Consider the following 26,156-nt stretch of genomic DNA (forward strand, 5'->3'; position numbering starts at 1 on the left):
GTGATGCCAGAGGACTAGAGGACCGTTAATGTTGTACTGTTGTTTAAAAAGGGAGAAAGGGATAGACCAAGTAATTACAGATCAATTAGCCTAACCTCGGTGGTGGGAAAATTACTGGAAAAAATTCTGACAGTATTAATCGTCATTTAGAAAGGCACGGATTAATCAAGGACAGTCAGCATGGACTTGTTAAGAGAAGGTCGTGTCTGACTAACTTGATTGAATTATTTGAGGAGGTAACAAGGAGGGTCGATGAGTTAAGCACGTTTGATGTATTCTATATGGATTTTAGCAAGGCTTTTGACAAGGTCCCACATGGTAGACTGGTCAGAAAAGTAAAAGCCCATGGGATCCAAGGCAAAAGTGGATCCAAAAATGACTCAGTGGCAGGAAGCGAAGAGTAATGGTCGATGGGTGTTTTTGTGACTGGAAGGCTATTTCCAGTAGGGTTCTTCAGGGCTCAGTACTGGGTCCCTTGCTTTTTGTGGTATATATCAATGATTTAGACATCAATGTAGGGGGCATGATTAAGAAGTTTGCAGATGATACAAAAATTGGCCGTGTGGTTGATATTGAGGAAGAAAGCTGTAGACTGCAGGAAGATATCAATGGACTGGTCAGGTGGGCAGGAATGTGGTAAATAGATTTCAATCCAGAGAAGTGTGAGGTAATGCATTTGGGGAGGGCTAACAAGGCAAGGGAATACATAATAAATGGTAGGATATTGAGAAGTGCAGAGGAACAGAGGGACCTTGGAGTGCGTGTCCACAGATCCCTGAAGGTAGTAGGACAAGTAGATGGGGTAGTTAAGAAGGCATACGAGATACTTTCCTTTATTATCCGAGGCATAGAATATAAGAGCAGCGAGGTTATGCTAGAACTGTACAAAACACTAGTTAAGCCATAGCTAGAGTACCAATTCTGGTCACCACATTACAGGAAAGTTGTGATTGCACTAGAGAGGGTACAGAGGAGATTTACGAGGATGTTGCCTGGACTGGAGAATTTTAGCTATGAAGAAAGATTCGATAGGCTGGGATTATTTTCTTTGGAGCAGAGGAGACTTAATTGAGGTGTATTAAATTATGGTGGGCCTAGATAGAGTGGAGAAGAAGGACATATTTCCCTTAGCAAAGGTCAATAACCAGGGGCATAGATTTAAAGTAATTGGTAGAAGGATTAGAGGGGAGTTGAGGAGAACCTTTTTCCACCGAGGGTGGTGGGGGTCTGGAACACACTGCCTGAAAGGGTGGTAGAGGCAGAGACCCTAATCACATTTAAAAAGTACTTGGATAGGCACTTTAAGTGCTGTAACCTACAAGGCTATGGACCAAGAGTTGGAAAGTGGGATTAAGCTAGATGGCTTTTTTTCAGCCGGCACAGACATGATGGGCCAAATGGCCGCCTTCTGTGCTGTAAATTTCTATGATTCTTTGATTCAATATAATTGCAGTAAGACTTCTTTGCTCTTATACTCCAATCCTTTTGCAATAAAGGCTAACAAACTATATGCATTCCTAATTGCTTGCTGCATCTACCTGTATTCACATTTTTAGAGAATTATATATTTGAACCCTGGGTCCCTCTGTTCATCCACACTCTTCAGTGTCTTTCCATTGAGCGTATGCACTCATTTCTTGCTTTTCCTCCCAAAATCTACTACCTCATACTTATCCACTTTAAATTGCATCTGCCACCTGCTTGCCCATGTGTCTTCCTGAAGTCTCTTACAGTCCTCCTCACTCTTTGCAAAACCTCCTACTTTTATGTCATTGGCAAATGTTAATATTATGTTCCCTTTGCTCAAGTCCAAATCATCTATACATACCAAGAATGATAGTCTAGCCAGCACTGACCATTGGGGTACACCACTTCTAACCCTTCCCCAAACTGAGCAACACCCATTTACTCTAACTCTGTTTCCTGTCCATGATCCAACTTTCTATCCATGCTGTTACATTTCCTCTTGTACCATATACCTGAATTATTCGAATAAGCCTTTTATGAGACACCTAATCAAACATCTTCTAAAAATTCACATACCATCAACTGCATTCCCTTCATACCTTCTTCAAAAAGCTCGTTATCTTTGTCAAGTATGACTTGCCTTTAGCAAGTACTTGATAATTGTCCTCGAGTAACCATGAATTTCATTAAAAAATGCTCACTAACTTTATCTCAAATTATGGATTCTAAGAATTTCTGTCCACAGCTCACACCCTCACTCTCCTTTTCGCCACAGGACTCATAGTCTTACTGTTGATGCTGCAAGTACGTGGACAGCACATGCGTCACAGACGTGATATCCTGCAGCTGGCCAAAGTGGCGTCCTGCACTACTGGGAAGAACATCCTTCAGATAACTTGGAGCTACCTTAACTACGGCTGCTGGTGCGGCGTGCGTGGAGCCGGGAAACCGGTAGACGGGACTGACTGGTACTGCCAGCTTGGATGCCTCACATCAATCTGACTCATTCCTTCTTTAAGCATCCTTTCCAACTCCGACATCTCTCCCAAAAGGGTGCTGACTCAATGGTGGGAGGGAACTGTTGTTTTACGGTGCCAGCTGCTCTTGGTAGCTAACCCGAGTAGCCATCGTGCACTGGCATGCCCTGGGAGTCCCATCCTGCCTTGCTCAACATCTACACACCTGGGGGGGGGGTGGGGGTGAGAACGGGGCTTAGATTTCCATCTCTCCCATTGCCTGGGTGAGGCACAGAGAGGAAATTCCACGTTGGTAATAGAAACAGCCCGATTAACGACCAGGCAGCAATGGAAATCTACCTCCTTTGTTCCATCCAGCAGGGGCTATTACGATGTAAAGCCCCCGAATTTAACAATTCCACCCAGCGGCAATGGGGCAGTTTGGGTCCGATGCCCTTTTACACCCTGCCCAATTTTACATTCCGTTGACTTTATATTGGATGGAATGTAAATCTGTCATTCGACCCATTCCTGCCAAGTGGGTTTGGTTAAAATCGGGCCTTAAGATACTAAGTAGGATAGAAAAGGTAAACCCAGAACAGGACTTTAAAGGTACCTGGGGGCAGCAGAATGAGTGACAGAGTCAGTGCTGGGAAAGACAAGTTTAGAAGAGACACCATTTATTTGCACAAAAGATGTTCAACAGATTGCCATGAATGGTCATTGAGGAAAAGACACTCGATTCATTGTTTTTTTATTCGTTCATGGGATGTGGGCGTCGCTGGCAAGGCCAGCATTAATTGCCCATCCATTAAGAGAGATTCAGATGCTGTAATGTGGAGACAGTGGAGTCAGTATTCAAAAAGGACTTGCATTTATTTAGCGCTTTCCACGGCCTCAGGAAGCTAACAAAGATCTTCTGAAGTATAGTCACTATTGTAATGTAGGAATCATGGCAGCCAATTTGCGCACAGCAAGCACCCACAAACTGCAATGAAGTAAATGACCAGATCATCCATTTTAGGTGCTGATTAAGTGAACAATGTTGGCCAAGACACCGGCAGAACTCCCCTGCTTTTCTTTGAATAGTGCCATGGGGTCTTTTACATCCATCTGAGAGGGCAGACGAGGCCTCGATTTAATGTCTCATCTGAAAGACAGCACCTCCAACAGTGCAGCACTCCCTCAATACTTCACTGGAGTGTCAGCCTAGATTTTGTGTTCAAGTCTCTGGAGTGGGGCTTGAACCCACAACCTGCTGACTCAGAGGTGGCACCCTTGATGAGAGTGAATGGGATGAAAGGCCTTCTTTATCTTTATAAGATTCCATCCTTACCTTTCCAGACGGAGCAAGAGAATCTCTAGCAATTGCTTTTTGTCCTGCCCACTGCTCCATTACATCTGGAGCTCCCAAAGGACATTCTTGGCGCTTCTTCTTCTTCATTTGCTTGCTGTCCCTCAAATGCATCAGAAAATATGGGGCCAGCTTACTCCTGTAGACCGATGACACCCAACTCTACCTCTCCACCAGCTCTCTCGACCCCTCCGCAGCCTCTGCCAGACTGCTTGTCTGACATCCAGTTCTGCATGAGCTGCTCTTTCCTCGTATTAAACATTGGGAAGACCAAATTGTCTTCAGCCCCCGCCACAAATTCCGTTCCCTTATCACCAATTCCAACTACCTCTTTGCTCACTGCCTCAGGCTGAATAAGACTGTTTGCAATCTCAGTAACCTATTCAACCCTCAGTTGAGCGTCTGACCCCGTATCCTCTCCATCACCAAGACTGCCAGTTTCCACCTCGTTAACATCGCCTGTCTCAGCCCATCTGCTGCTGAAACTCTCATTCACACCTTTGTCACCTCCACACTCGACTATTCCAACGCTCTCCTGGCCGGCCTCCCAATTCCACCCTCCATAAACTTCAGCTCATCCAAAACTCTGCTGCCCGTGTCCTAACTCTCGCTAAGTCCCATTCACCCATCACCCAAGTGCTCGCTGACTGACATAAGCTCTTGTTCCCCCAACACCTCCTATTTCAAATCCAATTCTCATCCTTGTTTTTAAATCCCTTCATGGCCTCAACCCTCCCTACTTCTGTAATTTCCTCCAGCCCTACAATCCCCAGAATCTATTCCTCCAGCTCTGGCCTCTTGTGCACACCCTCCTCCAAGTTACATATTCAAACCAATATGCAACACTAAAAGTTACTAAGTAAGGGAACGTCGATAAATATGCTTACTATTTAGTTTCAGTGTAGAGATCAGCACAGATTTCTGATCAAATGGAGAATTAGAGAGCATTAGAGTGAGACACAGAGAGGGACACAGAGTGAGAGAGAGCCACACAGAGTGAGAGAGAGTCACACAGAGTGAGAGAGAGCCAGACAGAGTGAGAGAGAGTCACACAGAGTGAGAGTCACGCAGAGTGAGAGAGAGCCACACAGAGAGAAAGCGTCACACAGAGTGAGAGAGAGAGAGTCACACAGTGTGAGAGAGAGTCACACAGAGCGAGAGAGTCACACAGAGTGAGAGAGAGTCACAGAGAGAGAGAGCCACACAGAGTGAGAGAGTCACACAGAGTGAGAGAGAGTCACACAGAGTGAGAGAGAGTCACCAGAGTGAGAGAGAGTCACACAGAGTGAGAGAGTGCCACACAGAGTGAGAGAGAGCCACACAGAGTGAGAGAGAGCCACACAGAGTGAGAGAGAGCGCCACACAGAGTGAGAGAGAGCCACACAGAGTGGGAGAGAGCCACACAGAGTGGGAGAGAGTCACACAGAGTGAGAGAGAGTCACACAAAGAGATAGAGATACATACACAGAGATGAGAATCATAGAAGTTTATGGCACAGAAGGAGGCCATTCGGCTCATCGTGTCTGCCAGAGAAGGAGACAGAGAGAAACAGACAGAAAGAGTCACACAAACATGGAGGGAGACAGATGAGGAGAGAGAAATAGAGCGTGGGAGAGACAGCGCGATAGAGACAGAGATGCAGAGAGAGGTGTACATAGTCAGAGATAGATAAAGATTCAAAGCTGGTGAGACAAAGACAGAAACACAGAATGAAAGGCACAGAGAGAAACACACAAAGACAGAGATAAGCACAAAGTCGCAGACACAGAGAGACAGAGAGAGACACACACAAGGATAACGAGCCGGAGAGAAGGTTTCACACATACACGGAGTGTCAGAGAGATATAGAAACACCCACAAGACATGAGGGTGTAGTCGGCTGGCAAGGTTTACAATGAATAATGGCTGCGTATGGGGTTAGGTGGAACCATACCTCATTAAGTGAGATGGAATCTTCAAGAGGAGGAAGTCCATGAAAATCCAAAGGTTGAAATTGCAGCGTATGCGTTAGTTACACTTTTATTAAAACAGCAGAAGGAACTGCACTTGAAATGATTCAACATGGCCAAGATCAAACCTGGATCTCCCGAGTCTGTAGGGCTCAGTGCTATGCTGGGCAGTGCATTTACCAACAGTGCCACTTCAAAGGATGAAGTTGCTCCTGGGAGTGGGGTGGTTGAGAGGCAGTCCCTCCCAGCCCTGTGATTTCACGGCTGTGGTTGTGAGGCGCAGGCTGAATAGGGCTTTCTTAGCGGGGTCTTTGAGTGCTCCGGCATTGATTTTCCTGCGGCATTGTTTCTGTTGCCGCCACTGTTTTGGGGCTACATTGATGGAGATGACAGAACGGATTAGGCGGTGGTCTGTCCAGCAGTCGTCAGCTTCTGTCATGATGCGGGTGATGTGAACGTCCTTGCGGTTCCTCGCTCGGATGATGACGTAGTTCAGCAGATGCCAGTGCTTGGAGTCTTGTACTTGAAGCCTTGCCACGACAAGGCCTTGGACAACGTGGACCACTTCCCATACCTCAGGAGTCTACTGTCAACAAGGGCAGACATCAATGACAAAGTCCAACACCGCCTTCAGTGTGCCAGTGCAGCCTTCGGTCACCTGAGGAAGAGAGTGTTCGAAGACCAGGACCTCAAACCCGGCACCAAGCTCATGGTCTACAAAGCAGTAGTCATACTATAGTAATCTGGGATGAAATGTTTAAGTTATCCACCAGATGGAGCCAAAGATTAAGGTATCACATTCATCAGTGTTTAAGGTAATGGGTCATGTAGTCAATGTCCTGGTACACCAGTTATTAAGGTAATGTGGCATTGCATTATGGGTATGACTCAGAGGTGAATCCTCCATCTTGCCATCGTGCAGTAAGAAATTGTGTGCTTTGCTTGCAGCCTGTAAGATATGTTCCTCTGCTACATCATGTAATAAACAGTTGGGTTTTGTTCCTAAGATCTCGCTTCTCTCAGTTTCTGACCTTACCACTCGGATATCACATATTGGTGATGAGGAGCAACAGATCACACCTTGAAGAAGAAAAAAAAAATCAGAGCACTGAATTAAGGATCATGGCTGCTACGGTAGGAAAGATCTCTGCTTTTGATGTTCAGACACAGACCTGGGATGAGTACTGCGAGTTGCTGATGCATTTCTTTGAAGCAAATGATATAAATGATGTCAGAAAAAGGAGAGCTATTTTGCTCACTTCCGTGGGAAGTCAGACGTATAGTTTAATGAGAAACTTATGCAGTCCTGAAAAGCCTGGGGACAGAACATTTGCTAATTTGGTGGCCTTGCTGAAGGACCATTTCAATCCCAGACCGAGTGAGATTGTACAGCGTTTCAAATTTAATTCACGGAACAGAAAACCGGGAGAGACTGTATTGGACTATGTAGCGGTGTTGAGAAAATTGGCACACGATTGCAATTACGGCAACAACCTGAAAGACATGCTGAGAGATAGGCTGGTTTGCGGGATAGTGGATGATCGAATGCAGCAGAGATTATTGTCCGAGACTGGGCTCACATATGAAAAAGCGTTGGAACTTGCTCAAGCCATAGAGACAGCGAACCAAGATGTAAAAGAAAAACAAGGTTCAGACTGGGCTACTACAAAGCAAGTTGGAAGTCAGGTTTTTGTGCACACGTTAAATATGCGTCAGAAACCACAACGTGAGCATGTAAAGGCATGTTATAGATGCAATGGCGATCACCTGGCAAGGGAATGCAGTTTTCTGGAGGAAAAGTGCCACAAGTGTGGGAAAAAAGGACACATAAAACGCGCATGCAGGGAAAAAGCAACCGTGGAGGAATACAAACCAAAAGGGGGAGGAAAGCAAAACCTAGGAAGAGAAGTGAAAAAACAGGGAGCACATCACATCAGCAGAGAAGCTGAGGAAGAAGACGACATGTTCATAATGCATAGTATGGTAGAGAACATTCCAAAAGTGGATCCTATCACTTTGCAACTGACAGTAAATGGCTCTAAGGTCAACTTTGAAGTGGATACAGGATGCGGCGTAACCATAATGAACAGGGAGGAGTACTCAAAATTGTGGAACCGTGCAAAAGTTCCAGAGTTAAAGTCTTGCTCTATGCAGCTTAAAACATATACCGGCGAATGAGTGGCGACATTGGGTACAGCTACTGTAACTGTGCAACACAGGGACACCGTGGAACAGCTACCTGTAGTTGTAGCATCGGGTTCTGGACCAAACTTGTTAGGTTGGGGCTGGATACAAGAACTTAAATTAGATTGGGGTGCAATAAATCAAATGGAGGGAGGCAAACAGTTGTCTCTGCAAGAAGTGTTGATTGAACATGAGAACGTGTTCAAAGAAGAACTTGGCACATTTAATGGCCCCCCAGCTAAGATTTATGTAGACAAGGAGGCACTGCCAAGGTTTTTTAAACAACGACCTGTGCCGTATGCCATGAAACTGAAGGTAGAGGCTGAGCTTGACCGTCTTTTGAGAGAGAACATTCTGGAACCCGTGAAATGTTCAGAATGGGCAGCTCCCATTGTACCTGTTTTAAAACCGGACAATTCGGTAAGACTCTGTGGAGATTATAAATTGACAGTAAATAGGGTGTCTAAACTTGAACAGTATCCTATTCCCAAAACAGAGGATCTCTTTGCAAACCTGGCTGGAGGGAAGAAATTCACGAAGCTGGATATGAGTCATGCATACTGCAGATTACACTAGATGAGGAATCCAAGAAGTATGTAACCATAAATACACACAAGGGTTTGTTTACCTATAACCGCTTACCATTTGGTGTCTCATCTAGTCCAGCTATTTTCCAGAGGACTACCGAGGGTCTACTGCAAGGGATCCCACATGTTTCAATCTATCTGGATGATATTCTGGTGACGGGAAGAACCGACCAGGAGCATCTGAGCACTCTGAGAGAGGTACTACAAAGATTGGATAAGGCTGGGTTTCATGAAAAGAATTCATGAGAAACAATGGCATAATGCACGTGACCTCAGCTCCATATCATCTGTCTTCAAATGGACTTGTGGAGAGAGCCGTACAAACATTTAAGGAGATGATGAAAAAAAGTGCGGAAGGGAGTTTGGCAACCAAGGTGTCATGAGTTCTGTTCAGCTACAGAATAACACCTCAATCTACCACAGGACTCTCTCCTGCTGAGCTGTTGTTAAGACATTGACTACGCTCCACTCTTGACCTGGTTCACCCAGACCTAAAAAGGAAGGTGGAAAACCGACAGATCAAACAAAAGGAGAACCATGACAGAAGGACAAAGAGCCGCAGTTTTGGAGAAGGAGATGCGGTCCTTACCAGGAATTTCAGTTATGGTCCAAAATGAATTCCTGGCGTCATAGACTCAATGACCGGTCCAGTACCATATACAGTCATGGTGGGAACTGGTCAGGTAGTATGCAGACCTGTAGATCAGATACTGAACAGACAAGGGGAAATCGAACTGGAGGTTCCAGAGGAGATGTCGGAGGACAAGTTGGCCCCCAGTTATCCAAATGCATCGGTGGTACCACCACCACGAACAGAGCCAGTTACAGCTGGACCCCTTCGTCAAGAGGAAACCATCGTAGCAGAGTCAGATACTCTGAGTACTGCTCAGGAGCAGCAGGTGGCTCTATCACAACCAAGCAAGGACTTGACTGTAAGGCGTTCACCAAGGTCTCACAAGCTGCCAGAGCAATTGATAACGACCTGCTAGATTCGTTCAGTATGGACTATCGTTAAAGGAGTTTCCTTATGGGACTTTTTAAGAATGTTGTTAAGAAACAAATGTTCAACTTAAGAGGGGAGGGATATAGTAATCTGGGATGTCATGTTTAAGTTATCCACCAGATGGGACCAAAGATTAAGGTATCACATTCACCAGTGTTTAAGGTAATGGGTCATGTAGTCAATGTCCTGGTACACCAGTTATTAAGGTAATGTGGCATTGCATTATGGGTATGACTCAGAGGTGAATCCTCCATCTTGCCATCGTACAATAAGAAATTGTGTGCTTTGCTTGCAGCCTGTAAGATATGTTCCTCTGCTACACCGTGTAATAAACAGTTGGGTTTTGTTCCTAAGACCTCGCTTCTCTCAGTTTCTGACCTTACCACTTGGATATCACAGATACCCGCCCTCCTGTATGCCTCAGAGACATGCACCATGTACAGCAGGCACCTCAAAGCACTGGAGAGGTACCACCAACGCTGCCTCTGCAAGATCCTGCAAATCCATTGGCAGGATAGGCGCACCAACGTCAGTGTTCTCGCTCAGGCCAACATCCCCAGCATCGAAGCTTTGACCACGCTCGTTCAGCTCCGATGGACGGGCCACAACGTCCGCATGCCCGATACGAGACTTGCAAAACAAGCGCTCTATTCAGAGCTCTGGCACGGCAAGAGAGCCCCAGGAGGGCAGAGGAAATGCTTCAAGGACACCCTCAAAGCTTCCTTGAAAAAGTGCAACAACCCCACCGACAGCTGGGAATCCCTGGCCCAAGTCTGCACGAAGTGGAGGAGAAGCATCCTGGAAGGCGCCGAACACCTCGAGTCTCTTCGCCAGGAGCAAGCGGAAGCCAAGCGCAAACAGCGGAAGGAGCGCACGTCAACCCAAGCACCCCATCCACCCGCTCTTTCAACCACTGTCTGCCCCACCTGTGACAGAGACTGCAGGTCCCGCATTGGACTCATCAGCCACCTGAGAACTCATTTTTAATGTGGAAGCAAGTCATCCTCGGTTCCGAGGGACTGCCTAAGAAGAAGATGATTTCATGGCACTTCGCAGCCAAGCTTCCAGCTCTAAGCTGATTGCTCCCTCTGGTGGACAACTGAAGTCAGTCCCGCTCTCACAGCAAACAGAGGATAGAAGGAACTTGCATTTATATAGACAAGGTGCCACACAAAAGAATATTGATCAAGATAAAAAATCACGGGATTGGGGGTAATATACTGGCATGGGTGGAAGATTGGCTATCTAACAGAAAACAAAGAGTTGGGATAAATGGTTCGTTCTCGGGCTGGCAATCAGTAACTAGTGGTGTTCCGCAGGGGTCAGTGCTGGGACCCCAACTCTTTACAATCTAGATTAATGATTTGGAGGAAGGGACCGAGTGCAACATATCCAAGTTTGCCGACGATACAAAGATGGGAGGGCAAGCAGTGAGTGAGGAGGACATAAAAAACCTGCAAAAGGACATAGACAAGCTAAGTGAGTGGGCAGAGATTTGGCAGATGGAATATAATATTGGAAAGTGTGAGGTTATGCACTTTGGCAGAAAAAATCAAAGAGCAAGTTATTATCTAAATGGAGAGAAACTGCAAAGTGCTACAGTACAAAGGGATCTGGGGGTCCTGGAGCATGAAACACAGAAGGTTAGTATGCAGGTACAGCAGGTGATCAGGAAGGTCAATGGAATCTTGGCTTTTATTGCAAGGGGGATGGAGTATAAAAACAGGGAAGTCTTGCTGCAGTTGTACAGGGTATTGGTGAGGCCACACCTGGAATACTGCGTGCAGTTTTGGTTTCCATATTTAAGAAAAGATATACTTGCTCTCGAGGCGGTTCAGAGAAGGTTCACACGGTTGATTCCAGAGATGAGGGGGTTGACGTATGAGGAAAGGTTGAGTAGGTTGGGACTCTACTCATTGGAGTTCAGAAGAATGAGAGGCGATCTTATCGAAACATATAAGATTGTGAGGGGGCTTGATCGGGTGGATGTGGTGAGGATGTATCCACTGATGTGTGAGACTAGAACTAGGGGGCATAATCTTAGAATAAGGGGCTGCCCTTTCAAAACTGAGATGAGGAGAAACTTCTTTACTCAGAGGGTAGTAAATCTATGGAATTTGCTACCCCAGAGAGCTGTGGAAGCTGCAACATTAAATAGATTTAAAACGGAGATAGACAGTTTCCTAGCAGATAAGGGAATTAGGGGTTACGGGGAGAGGGCAGGGAAGTGGACGTGAGTCTAGGTTTGGATCAGCCATGATCCTATTGCATGGCGGAGCAGGCCCGAGGGGCCGTATGGCCTACTCCTGCTCCTACTTCTTATGTTCTTATGTTCTTTCACGACATCAGGACACACCAAAGCACTTTGCAACCAATGAATTACTTTTGAAGTGTAGTCACGGTTGTAAGTTAAGTCCGAACCATGGTCTTAAATCTAAACAAAGCAATCTACGTAGGTATGAGGGGCAAGTTGGCTAAGGTAGATTGGGAAACTACATTAAAATGTATGGTGGTAGATAAGCAATAGCTAGTATTTAAAGAATTAATACATAACTTACAACAAATATACATTCCTTTAAGGCACAAAAACCCCACAGGAAAAGTGGTCCACCCGTGGCTAACAAGATAAGTTAAAAATAGTATTAGATCAAAGGACGAGGTTTATAATGTTGCCAAAAAATTAGTAAGCCTGAGGATTGGAAGGATTTTAGAATTCAGCAAAGGACGGGGGAATGGAACTAGCTGAGGTGCTTTTGCAGAGCGCCGGCACGGGCTCGACGGGCCGAATGGTCTTCTTCTGTGCTGTAACCATTCTATGATTCTATGAAGGAGAACAACCCCAGCTTCTCCAGTCTATCGACGTAACTGAAGTCCCTCATCCCTGAAATCATTCTCAGATATCTTTTCTGCACCCTCTCTAAGGTCTTCATATCCTTCCTACAGTGCAGAGCCCAGAATTGGACACAATAGTCCAGTGTTTTATACAGGTTCATCATAATTTCCATGCTTTTGTACTCTATGGGGGGGATTTTGCCGGCACTCAGGGGGTGGGTTTGGAGGCGGGACTGGTGGCAAAATGTTAAAAAATGGGAGCGGGTCCTGAACCCGCTCCCAATCCACCTCCAAACAATCTTCCCGGGAGGCGGGTCCCCGATTCGCGCAGGGACCCGTCTCCTAGCAGCGGGAAGGAGATTAGAGCCAATTAACTGCCTGTCAACAGGTAGTTCACAGGCAGTTAAGAGGCTTGTTCCCATTTTGCGCCTACAGCTGCGGGCTTCCTGATGTTGGTGAGGCGAGCTGTGGGTCTGTTGTACTGTAACTGTAGAAATGACAGCTGCAGAGATAGTGTGAAGGCTACAATGGGACACTGGTAAGTATGACAGGTGAGAGAATGTTGGGAATTTTTTTTTACTGTGGTTTGATGCTTCTGCAGGTGACAAGCTGTGATGTGTTTGTGCAGCCTCATCTAATTGGGAGAAGTGACAGATGGCTTCTGTAATCTCACATGCAGCTGCCATCTGTTTCATCCTAAGGAGAAAGTCACTGGAGAGCCTGGGTGAAAAGGCTCACCTTTGGACAGTGATTGTCAGTGTTTGACAGCACCTCAATGCTGTCAAACACTAACAATTCATCTGTCAAAAAATTATGGTGCCTGTCACTTTAACAAAACCGGCAGATGAAGCGTCATGCACTGACGTCATCCGACACCGGCTTTCCTTTAATTGGCCGGCAAGCCCGCAGGGCGGGCTTAACAAGGCCACTCAAGGGAAAATAGCATCCGTTTGTCAGACGTCGCTGGGGGCGGGACTGAAACCCGAAAACCAACAGTCCCGCCTCGACCTCCGGATCTAAGGTAAAATCCAGCCCTATACCTCTATTCATGAAGCCCAGGATCCCGTAAGCTTTTTTAACTGCTTTCTCAACCTGCCCTGCCACCTTCAACGATTTGTGCACATATACCCCCAGGTCTCTCTGTTCATGCGTCTCCTTTAGGATTATACCCTTTCGTTTATATTTCCTCTCTTCATTCTTTCTACCAAAATGTATCACTTCACACTTTTCTGCATTAAATTTCATCTGCCACGTGTCCACCCATTCCACCAGCCTGTCTATGTCCTCTTGAAGTCCACTGATTAAGAAAGTGCTCCTGAACACACTTCAGAAATTCTTCCTCCTCTCTGCCCTTTACACAATTACGATCCTAGTCTGTATTACGATAGTTGAAGTCTCCCATTATCACTATTCTACAGTTCTTGCACCTCTCTGTAATTTCCCTGCAAATTTGCTCCTCCATATCTTTCCCACTATTTGGTGGCCTATAGAATACATCTAGTAGTGTAATGGCACCTCTATTATTTCTTAACTCTAGCCATATAGATTCTGTCCTTGATCCCTCCAGGACTTCCTCCCTCTCCAGCACTGTAGCATTCTCCTTAACCAATAGTGCCACACCACCTCCTATCTTTCCTTCCCTATCTTTCCTGAACACCCTATATCCAGGAATATTTAATACCCAATCCTGCCCTTTTTTGAGCAGGGCTCCATTCTTGCCACAACATCGTATTCTCATGTGGCTATTTGTGCCTGCAGCTCACCAACCTTGTTTACTGTGCTTCATGCGTTCACATACATACACTGTAAACCTATCTTTTAGCCTGACCCCACCTAATACCTTACTATTTCTTACTTCAGTGCTATCCGTCTCTCCCAATCCTTTGTGCCCATTGTTTCTCCTTTCTAATGCTACATCCTGGTGCCCATCCCCCGCCAACTTAGTTTAAACCCTCCCCAACAGCACTAGCCAACCTCCCCACGAGGATATTGGTACCGGCTCTGTTGAGGTGCAACCCATCCGGTCTGTACAGGTCCCACCTCCCCCAGAACCGGCCCCAATACCCCAGGAATCTGAAGCCCTCCCTCCTGCACCATCTCTCCAGCCACGCATTCATCTGCCGTATCCTCCTATTTCTATACTCACTCACGCATGGCACTGGGAGTAATCCAGAGATTACTACCTTTGAGGTCCTGCTTTTTAATCTCTTTCATAGCTCCCTAAAATCTGCCTGCAGGACCTCATCCCTCTTTCTACCTATGTCGTTGGTACCAATATGGACCATGACCTCTGGCTGTTCACCCTCCCCCCCTCAATGTTCTGCAGCCACTCAGTGACATCCTTAACCCTGACACCAGGGAGGCAACATACCATCCTGGAGTCACATCTGTGGCTGCAGAAACGTCTGTCTGCACCCCTAATTATCAAATCCCCTACCACTATTGCTTTCCCTGTCTTCCTCCTCCCTCCCTGTACAGCGGACACACCCGTGGTGCCATGGACTTGGCTCTGGCTGTACTCTCCAGAGGATCCATCGCCTTCACCGGTATTCAGAACAGAATACTGGTTGGAGAGCGAGATGCACTCAGGGGACTCCTGCACTACCTGCCTGGCACTCCTCTTTTGTCTGGCAGTCATTCATTCCCTCTCTGCCTGCGCACTCCTTAGCTGCGGGGTGACCACCTCCTGAAACGTGCTATCCACGTAGCACTCAGCCTCGCGGATGCACCGCAGTGATGCCAGCTGCTGCTCAAGCTCCAAAACCCAGAGTTCGAGCTCCTCCAGCTGACGACACCTCCTACACACGTGGTTGTCCAGGACAGCGGCAGCATCATGGAGTTCCCACATGGCACAGGATGTACATTCCGCTGGACTGAGCTGCCCTGCCATGCCTTTATTTACTCGACTATTAACTAACTTCTTTTTTTTTAAGTAACTTAACAAAAATAAAGATAAGACTTAAAAACAATCACCAACTACTCACCAATCAGCTCCTTCCCTTGCGCTGTCATCACTTACCTCACTCCCTGGTACTCGTGCTCCCTCCGGGCTCTTGGGCCTACCTTTATTTGTGATCGCTCCTCTCGCTCTCCCACAGGTCTGCTCTCATGTCTATTAACTTAGAGACCTTGGGTTCTGTGGCTCCACTCCTCCTTTTCAGTCAGACGTCTCCACCGCCTTCCTCCTCTCCACCAATTCCTGCGCTCACAAACTCCCTCACTCTGCTTGTGAATCACTCCGCTTGCGAAGCTCACAGCTCTGTCTACAAGCTCTGTGCGGAGCGGAGAAGGTTGAGAGGAGATTTGATAGATGTGTTCAAAATCATGAGGGGTCGGGACAGAGTGGATAGAGATAAACTGTTCCCATTGGCAGAAGGGTTGACAACCAGAGGACACAGATTTAAGGTGATTGTCAAAAGAACCAAGGACGACATGAGGAAAAAAAAATTTACGCAGCGAGTGGTTAGGATCTGGAATGCACTGCCTGAAAGGGTGGTGGAGGCAGACTCAGTCATGGCTTTCAAAAGGGAGTTGGATAAGTACCTGAAGGAAAAAAATTTGCAGGGCTACGGGGAAAGTGCGGGGGTGTGGGACTAACTGAAGTGCAGAGAGTCGGCACAGGCTGGATGGGCCGAATGGCCTCCTTCTGTGCTGTAGCCATTCTATGATTCTATGAAATTACAAGAAGACATTAATAAACTAGCAGATTGTGCATATAATTGGCAAATGAATTTCAACACAGATAAGTGTGAGGTATTACATTTTGGTAAGAAAAAATAAGGAGGTCATATATTACTTAGAAAATAAGAATCTAAATGGGGTAGAGGAACAAAGAGATCTGGGAGTACAAATACACAAATCACAAAGTAGCAGCACAGGTTAACAAGGCCATTAAAAAAAGCAAACCAAGCACTAGGGTTTATTTCTAGAGGGATAGAATTGAAAAGTAGGGAACATAAGAACATAAGAAATAGGAGCAGGAGTAGGCCAATTGGCCCCTCGAGCCTGCTCCGCCATTCAATAAGATCATGGCTGATCTGATCCTAACCGCCAATCCACTATGACAGGACTATCTCCTGAATCTAACAGAATTAGACACACGAAACAGGAGCAGGATCAGGCTACACGGCCCCTGGGCCCGCTCCGCTACCCACAGGGCCATGACCTATCCGAACCTAGGCTCATGTCCAAATTCCTGCCCGCTCCCCGTAACCCTTAATTCCCTTTTCTTCTAGGAAACTGTCTATTTCTGTTTTAAATTTATGTAATGATGTAGCTTCGACAGCTTTTTGGGGCAGCATATTCCATGGACCTACCACCCTCTGAGTGAAGTAGTTCCTCCTCATCTCAGTTTTGAAAGAGCAGCCCCTTATTCTAAGACTATGCCCCCTAGTTCTAGTTTCACCCATCATCTGGAACATCCTCCCTGCATCCACCCGATCCAACCCCTTCATAATCTTATATGTTTCAATAAGATCGCCTCTCATTCTTCTGAACTCCAATGAGTAGAGTCCCAATCTACTCAACCTCTCCTCATATGTCCATCCCCTCATCCCCGGGATTAATCGAGTGAACCTTCTTTGTACTGACTCGAGAGCAAGTATGTCCTTTCTTAAGTATGGACACCAAAACTGTATGCAGTATTCCAGGTGCGGTCTCACCAATACCTTGTACAACTGAAGCAATACCTCCCTATTTTTATATTCTATCCCCCTAGCAATGAAAGCCAACATTCCATTGGCCTTCTTAATCACTTGCTGCACCTGCATACTAACCTTTTGAGTTTCGTGCACCAGGACCCCCAGATCCCTTTGTGCTTCAGTACTTTCAAGTTTCTTGCCATTAAGATAATAACTTGCTCGACGATTTTTCCTGCCAAAGTGCATAACCTCACACTTTCCAGTATTGTATTCCATCTGCCAAATCTCTGCCCACTTACTTAGCCTGTCTATGTCCCCTTGCAGGTTTTTTATGTCCTCCTCACTCACTACTTTCCCTCCCATCTTAGTATCATCTGCAAACTTTGATGTGTTACACTTGGTCCCCTCCTCCAAATCGTTAATATAGATTGTAAAGAGTTGGGGACCCAGCACTGACCCCTGCGGAATACCACTGGTTACTGATTGCCAGTCTGAGAATGAACCATTTATCCCAACTCTCTGCCTTCTGTTAGCTAGCCAATCCTCTATCCATGCCAGAATATTACCCCCAATCCCGTGATTTTTTATCTTAAGCAATAATCTTTTGTGTGGCACCTTGTCAAATGCCTTTTGGAAGTCTAAATACACTACGTCCACTGGTTCACCTTTATCCACCCTATATGTTACTTCCTCAAAGAACTCCAGCAAATTTGTCAAACATGACTTCCCCTTCATAAAACCATGCTGACTTTGTCTTATTAAATTATGATTATCCAAATGTCCTGTTACTATGCTAAACTTGTATCGAACCTTGGTTAGACCACACTTGGAGTACTGCGTACAGTTCTGGTCGCCATATTATAGAAAGGATATAGAGGCGCTGGAGAAGGTGCAAAAATGATTTACAAGAATGATACCAGAAATGCGAGGGTACACCTATCAGGAAAGGATGCACAGGCTGGGTCTATTTTCTCTTGAAAAGAGAAGGCCGAGGGGTGACCTAATAAAGGTCTTTAAAATTATGAAAGGTTTTGATAGAATGGATACAGAGAGAGTTTTTCCACTTGTGGGGAAGAGCTAAACTAGAGGCCATCAATATAAGATAGTCACCAAGAAATCAAATAAAGAATTCAGAAGGAGCTTCTTTACCCAAAGAGCGGTGAGAATGTGGAACTCGCTACCACAGGGAGTGGTTGAGGTGAATAGCACAGATGCATTTAAGGGGAAGCTAGATAAGCATATGAGGGAGAAGGGAATAGATGCTTATGCTGATAGAGTTAGATGAGGAAGGATGGGAGGAGACTTGAGTGGAGCATAAATGCAGACATGGACTGGTTGGGCCGAATGGCCTGTTTCTGTGGTGTATATTCCATGAAATTCTATGTTATGTTAGACTCCCTGCTCATCTTCAGACAGAGCTGCCTGAACTTGTGGGAGAGGCATGGACCTCAGTTTAAAGTCTTAGCCACAGGGACTACCTTCACCTCAGGTGGGCGTCGCTGGCAAGGCCAGCATTTATTACCCATCCCTTGTTGCCCTGAGAAAGTGATGGTAGCTTGCTAGGCCAATTCAGAGGGCAGTTGAGAGTCAACCACGTTGGTGTGGGGCTAGTCGTATATAGGCCAGACAGGGTAAGGACGACATATTTCCTTTCCTAAAGGACATTAGTGAACCAGTTGGGTTTTTACGACAATCTGACAGCTTCATGGTCACTTTTACTGATGCCAACTTTTTATTTCCAGATTATTTCAATTGAATTCAAATTCTCAAACTGCCATGATGGGATTTGAACTTACAGTTCTCTGGATTATTAGTGCAGGTCTGTGAATTACTAACCACCACACAACTGTGCCCATATTTACTGTAAGGGGCCATTGATTCTGTCTGTTTATTTTGCAGGTGCTGCATGAAACATGATAAGTGTTACGAAAGGCTGAACTCGCAGTGTCAATTCTTCCACCCGTACCTCACGAGATATTCCTTTCAGTGTACCTCAGGGCAGCAAGTGCAATGTGGTATGTTCACCCACCTTCTCGCTTACTTCCTCTCTTGCTTGTAATTACTGTAAGGTTTTAGCCTATGAGCCATTTCGGTGGTAACATGCTCGATACATCACAGCAGGATATTCTCCCCATTCTGCGCTGATGGCGGTTTCAGCTGGTGCCAAATTTGAGAAGGAAAATGTTATCAAATTTATACAGGTGTGCCACAGACATTCTCTGGCATTATTCTAGACAGAGGCCACAATTATAGCAATTCTCCATTAAATAAGCCAGATAGGGTTGCTATCTCTGATTGGATGTATTCGGAGAGATTTCATCACATGACCTCCCACCGTCAAATCGCCCCACCCCCACACTCCCGCCATTGGTCACCTAACACGTCCATCCTCACGGTGCAGCGCCTTCCCACACCAATCAAACAGACTCTTCGTTACCCCATTGACTGATTCTTGACGTCAGTCAAGTAGCCTTTTTTCCCCATTTCCAATAATTTTTTATGCCCCTGTGATCTTTCTCCTGGGTTGCTCACAACAATTAATTTTTAATTTCTGGAGACTCCATGATAATCTGGGATGGTTGGCAACCCAAGCCAGGGTCAAGAGGTGCATTCTTGTGGCGGCGGAGGTTAAGTCCTGCCATGCCCAATGATGGGCCTCAAGTTCACAAACTAAATTCAGACGCTTGACTTACACTGAGAGCACAGAACTAAAGGACGCAGTGTTCAAGTTAACATATTAAATGAATTGAGAGGTTAGCTGAAACACTTCTCATGGAACAGGCTCCCAGGGTCTGTGGGAGGAGATTAAATGCGTGGGTAGAGCCCATGATAGGGAGACTGTACAGGGTCTGTGGGAGGAGATTAAATGCGTGGGTAGAGCTCATGATAGGGAGAGTGTACAGGGTCTGTGAGAGGAGATTAAATGTGTGGGTAGAGCTCGTGATAGGGAGAGTGTACAGGGCCTGTGGGAGGAGATTAAATGCGTGGGTAGAGCCCATGATGGGGAGAGTGTACAGGGTCTGTGAGAAGAGATTAAATAAGTAAGTAAAGACCCTGGGGGCTATTTTAAAAGTAGGATCAGTGCACTGGGGGCCAAGGTAGATCTGAAGTTGTCCGCCCTTCACAACTCCAGGATTTTAACTCCAAGCCTCTTCTGCATGCTTGCCTGACCCTGGCAGGAAGCACTACCCGGTCGGTGGACAGGAGTGGGATTTCAGGCAGCAGGAGGCCACGGATGGGTCCCCGGCACTAAGGTAAGTAGTTGGGGGAGGGAGGGGGGGGGGTCAGATGGTCAGAAGGTGAGGGAAGTCGGCCCAAGGTTTCTTTGTTGGGACGGAGGATCACTTCAGCTCCTTCTAGCCCGCAAGGAAACAGAAAAAACTAAAGTTACCTTTCTAGACCTCTTCCGGCCTCGACACCTCTTCCCAACAGGTCTGGCTTGGCGTCATTGGAACACAGTTTGCATATTTAAAGAAGGACCTCTCTGCCTTCAGGTGACTGTCCCTCTCACCGGCTATAAAGAGCAGGTTGCTATTGGGACCCAAGGGAAGGCAGCGGGATTGGAGGGGTCTAAGTCACACGGGACATTTTAACTGCCTCTTTGCCCAGTTTCCACAGGGTGGGGTGGTTACAATTTCCCCTGATGACAGGGAAGAGTGTATATGGTCTGTGGGAGGAGATTAACTGGGTGGTTAGAGTCCAAGATACGGATATTGCACAGGGTCTGAGGAAGGGGATTGAATGGGTGAATAGTGTCCATTAAAGGGTACAGTGTACAGGGTCTATGTGAGGATATTAAATGGGTATGTAGGAATGGAGGTTCCTATCAAAAAGATTGAGTTCGACTCAGGCAATTAAAATAATGAACTTTAATGAAACCAAACGAGTTTAAACTGGAAACTGCTAGAACACATCAATAACAGGTCTACTCTCCTTGAGGGCTCCACGAGACTGACCCTCTGGTCAGAAGACTGACATCATGACGTCATCACGTTCTTCCTGCCATTGGGGCATCACGTGACTAATGGCATGACGTCATCACGTTGAAACCGTGCTGTAAAGGTAACTAGACATTGTACAGTCAGTGTAATTAAAGGTACAGGCACAGACAGTAACTACATTGCTGTTAAAGGAATTATGTGCAACTGCTCTGAGTCCTTTGGTGGCACCGCCACATGCGCCCCCCCCAGAAATGTCTTTAACAGAAAAGGTGAGGCGAGGAGGAGGCCTGATGAGACTAGCCGATCGACTTCGGTACCCTGGTAGAGGAAGTTGACGACCGGTGGTCGAGTTGGCAGTCGGTTGCGGCTGAGCAGGCGCGGCGAGCGCGATGGATTTGTCAGGCGGCTTTGGTTGATCTGGTGCAGCGGCAACGGGCGGTCGGCCATGTTTGGGTGGTTGAGCGACTATGACAGGGTGAGCCAGGTCCAGGTGAGCCGGCTTCAAGCGGTCCACCGAGATGTGATCCGGTTTCCCTCCGACGTCGACCGAAAAGGATTTGTCTCCTGGTTCGATGACGCGGAAAGGACCAGTGTAAGGGGGCTTGAGCGGATCCCAGTGAGCGTCGTGACGGATGAAGACATACTCCGCATTCTTCAGTCCCAGTGGCACGTAGGAGTTCTGCAAACCGTGATTGGACGTAGGTATCGGAGCAAAGCATCTGGCCGCTTCTTGGTGGCGAACAAGTTGCCGGGAGGCGGACCATGGCTCTATGGGAGAAGGGAGGCAATCTCCTGGTACATGGAGCGGCTGGCCATAGATGAGTTCAGCCGAAGACGATTGTAGGTCATCTTTGGGCGCCGTACGAAGACCCAACAGGACCCATGGGAGTCTGTCCACCCATCCTGCGCCTTGAGACTGGCCCGAAGAGAGGGTTTAAGCGACCTGTGGAATCGCTCACAAAGGCCGTTTGCCTGCGGATGATAGGCAGTGGTGCGATGAAGTTTGGTACCGAGCCCCTGAGCCACAGCGTTCCAAAGATCTGAGGAAAATTGTGGCCCACGGTCAGAAGAGATGTCCGCCGGTACCCCGAAATGGGCAACCCAACAGGAGATGAAAGCTCTAGCGACGTCTGCCGACGTGGTGGAAACCAGAGGAATTGCCTCTGGCCAGCTAGTGGTGCGGTCCACTATGGTGTGGAGATGAGTATAACCCTGAGAAGGCGAAAGCGGCCCCACGAGGTCCACATGCACGTGGTCGAAACAACGCTCCGGAACAGTGAACGCAGCCACTGGAGCCTTGACATGACGCTGGACTTTGGCCTTCTGGCAAATGACGCAGGTATTAGCCTAGTCACGGACATCGATGTGCATACCTTTCCAAACGAACTTGGCCGACATAAGCCGCTGTGAAGCCTTCATCCCCGGGTGCGACAACCCGTGTATGGCATCAAAAACCTTCTGGCGCCATGCGACTGGCACGATAGGTCGAGGAACTCCCATGGAAACGTCGCAAAGGAGTGTGGCACCTGCAGCCTGGAAGATGACGTCGGTCGCTTGGAAGCTAGAGGGGATGGTTCTATATGATTGGACCTCTGAGTAATGAGGGCATAGTCGATTCCCAGGTGCACCGCGTGGACCGTCGCACGGGAGAGGCAATGTCCGTGGTAAATTCGGAAATGAACGTCAAGTGACGTTGTTGATGAGCGGACCACGGTTCGACGGTCTTGGCCATGGCGAACGTAAGGAGTTTGTGGTCAACAAAAGCCGTGAAGGGGCGCCCCTCCAATAAAAAACGGAAATGGCGAATGGTGAGGAAAAGGGCCAGTAACTCCCTATCGAAGGAGCTGTACTTTTTTTCATTCTTTCGTAATTGACGGCTGAAAAACGCCAGCAGTTGCCACGTGCCGTTGACCCACTGTTCTTGCACTGCCCCGATGGCGTAGTCTGACACGTCGGTGGTAAGGGCGATAGTAGCACCTGGAAGTGGGTGCGCCAGCATGGTTGCGTTGGCCAAAGCGTTCTTGGTGTCGCCGAATGCCTGGACCATTTCAGCTGTCCAGCTGATTGGATCTTTACCGGACTTGCCCTTGAGGGCCCCGAACAATGGTTGCATGAGTTGAGCCGCCTTGGGGACGAAACGGTGGTAGAAGTTGACCATCCCCAGGAACTCCTGCAAGGCCTTGACTGTTGACGGCTGCAGGAAAGAAGTAACCGCCTCAACCTTCGTCGACAAAGGGACGGCGCCGTCCGATGTTATGCGATGTCCCAGGAAGTCGATTTGTTGCAGGCCGAACTGGCACTTGGCCAGGTTGATGATTAAACCGTGTTGGCTGAGGCGCGTAAAGAGGGAACGCAAATGGGAGATGTGCTCCTCCTTGCTGGCACTGGCGATGAGTATGTCGTCAAGATAGATGAAAAGGAAACGCAGGTCTCGAAGAACAGAGTCCATTAAACGCTGGAACACCTGTGCTGCGTTCTTTAAGCCAAACGGCATCCGCAGGAACTCAAAGAGGCCAAAAGGGGTGATGACTGCGGTTTTCGGGACGTCTTGTGGGTGCACTGGAACCTGGTGATATCCACGGACGAGGTCGACTTTAGAGAAGATAGAATTTCCCGCCAAGTGGGCCGAGAAGTCCTGGATATGCGGGATCGGGTACCGATCCGGAGTGGTGGCGTCGTTGAGGCGTCGGTAGTCACCGCATGGCCGCCAACCGCCGCCTGGTTTTGGCACATGTGGAGAGGCGAGGACCAGGGACTCTTCGATCGCCTAATGATCCCGAGCCGCTCCATTGTGGCGAACTCCGCCTTCGCAGCTGCGAGCTTGCCGGGTTCGAGCCTTCGAGCCCGCGCATAAACCGGGGAGCCAGTAGTGGTGATGTGATGTTCAACACCATGTTTCGTCGCCGAAGAGGAGAAGGTGGGCCTTGTCAGCTCCGGAAACTCCCCGAGGAGCCGCGTGAAATCATCTGGAGGAGGGAAAGCACAGGCAATGGAGCGCGCCACGGAGGTGCCGTGGAAGCACAGAATTGAGTGGAAAGTGGCCGCGTTGATCAGCCGGCGGTGCCGGACATCGACTAGTAGGCTGTTGGCACACAGAAAATCCGCCCCTAGGATAGCCTGTGAGACAGTGGCCGTGACGAATTCCCAAAAGAAGCGCTGACCGCCGAAACAGACTTCGACCCGCCGCTTTTGGAATGTTAGAATAGCTGCGCCATTAGCCGCCACAAGGGAAAAACCGAGGTTCCCAGTCTGCATGTTGAGCTTCGACGCAGGTAGAATGCTACACTGCGCCCCGGTGTCACAAAGGAAACGGCGGCCCGAGAGGAAATCGGTGATATAGAGGAGTGTCCCCGTAGAACCGACGGCCATCGTCACCGTGGAACGCCCGTTAGACTTGGTCATCAGTCGTCAGGGACGCCGCCTGCGCTTTCTTGGGGGTTTTTTGGGCGAAAAACTGCAGGGGGAACGGCAGCATCGTGCTTTCGCGTCAAAACGGGTGTGGTAGGAGCACCAGCCCGCTGTAGGAGAAGCCGGGGCCGCGTCTGTGAGGGGTGGGCGCCTCGTGGCCGCGCAGCACTGCTGGGTAACCGTGAAAATCTTGTCGGCTTCGGCCGCAAGCTTGGCGCAGTCTGTAATGTCGGATCTGGCTAGGGCAGCCTGAACCTGTTCAGCCAGTTGATAGAGGAAAAGCTCCCGGAAGAGGAAACATTCCGGTTCAGCACCCAAGAGCGTGAGCATTTGGCTCATGAGCTCGGACGGTTTGGAATCCCCGAGGCCGGGCAGCGTGATGAGCCAGCGAGCACGCTCCAACTTTGTTAGCCCGAAAACCTGAAGCAACCACGCCTTAATTGCATCATACTTGCTGTCAGTAAGAGGTCTACCGAGGAGGCTGATGATCCGTGATGCAGTTGCGCTGTCGAGGGCGGAGACCACGTAATAATAACGGGTCTGATCCGCGATGATGTTCCGAATGGCGAACTGGGCTTCAGCCTGGATGAACCAGGCGTCTGGTTGTTGCTCCCAGAACTGTGGCAGTTTCAGCGTGACGGCGTTCATGTCCATGTCGAATCTTCCACGAAAATCGTTCGTAGAAGTCGGGGTCACCAATGTAGGAACGGAGGTTCCTATCAAAAAGACTGAGTTCGACTCAGGCAATTAAAATAATGAACTTTAATGAAACCAAATGAGTTTAAACTGGAAACTGCTAGAACACATCAATAACAGGTCTACTCTCCTTGAGGGCTCCACGAGGACTGATCCTGTGGTCAGAAGACTGATGTCATCACGTTCTTCCCGCCATTGGGGCATCACGTGACTAATGGCATGGCGTCATCACGTTGAAACCGTGCTGTAAAGGTAACTAGACATTGTACAGTCAAACAGTGTAATTAAAGGTACAGGCACAGACAGTAACTACATTGCTGTTAAAGGAATTATGTACAACCGCTCTGAGTCCTTCGGTGGCTCCACCACATGTAGGTAGAAACCACAGTAAGGGAGATTCTATGTGAACTATAGAAGGAGCAAACCTAATGGGCTGAATGGTCTTTTTCCGTTTCATGCTTCCTCATGCCCTGACTGGCCAGCTTTCCTGACTGAAATTCATTCACTAATGTTCCTGGACAATGATCCATTAGTCATGTGATGTGCTCTCCCCGTTCTAATTGGCTGAGATGGTCTTCATTCACCAACCTTACCTTTGTTTTCTCAGCCACAGAGATCCTGGGCAGTAAGTGCAAGTACCTGCTGTGTGAGTGCGACCGGAAGTTTGCAAACTGCATCCGCTATCAGACCGACTACAGCTCCAGGTACATGCATTACCGACACCACAATAGGTGCAGCTGAACGCTGGCTCAACAAACCCAGGAAGGACATGGGGAACGGTGCGATACTGAAGATGGGGGTCTACCTTCTGCTGTTAAAGCTTTCAACGGACACCAACCACACAAGGTGACAACCGAGAATAACGAAGAGTTACAGTAATACCAGGATCCCTCCTGAAAATCAACAGAGGAGACCGGGAAATACTGGGATACCCAAGCTGGGCGTCAATAAACTGCTAATTTTTGATTTACCTCATCTTCTCTGCCACTCTTTCCAGCCTTCTCGTGTCCTGCACTGTGAGTCTTGGGCCTTCACCAATATAAAAAAATAGACGCAAAGAACGCTGGGGTAATTGATTTAACAATAATTCAGGTATTTTCTCTTTCTTGCAACTAAACAACAAATATTAAAGCTTCTGA

At 47.7% G+C, this 26,156-nt stretch overlaps 2 protein-coding genes across 6 annotated transcripts in view; one reads left to right on the top strand and one right to left on the bottom strand.

The window, feature by feature from the left end:
- The window catches only part of rbm43 (RNA binding motif protein 43), an 88,680-nt gene that overhangs the window by 55,246 nt on the left and 7,278 nt on the right, over positions 1 to 26,156 (bottom strand). The window lies entirely within an intron of this gene.
- LOC147114686 (basic phospholipase A2 nigroxin A-like) lies at positions 376 to 26,156 on the top strand. Its single transcript, XM_085993904.1, has 4 exons — positions 376 to 400; positions 2,243 to 2,435; positions 18,872 to 18,987; positions 25,625 to 26,156. The coding sequence occupies exons 1-4, from the start codon at positions 376 to 378 to the stop codon at positions 25,756 to 25,758; spliced, it is 468 nt and encodes a 155-aa protein (XP_085850030.1). The 3' UTR covers positions 25,759 to 26,156.

Source organism: Somniosus microcephalus, chromosome 7 (assembly GCF_052327205.1).
Source record: "Somniosus microcephalus isolate GS21.2 chromosome 7, FLI_Smic_1.0, whole genome shotgun sequence".
In the NCBI taxonomy this organism is placed as follows: domain Eukaryota; kingdom Metazoa; phylum Chordata; class Chondrichthyes; order Squaliformes; family Somniosidae; genus Somniosus; species Somniosus microcephalus.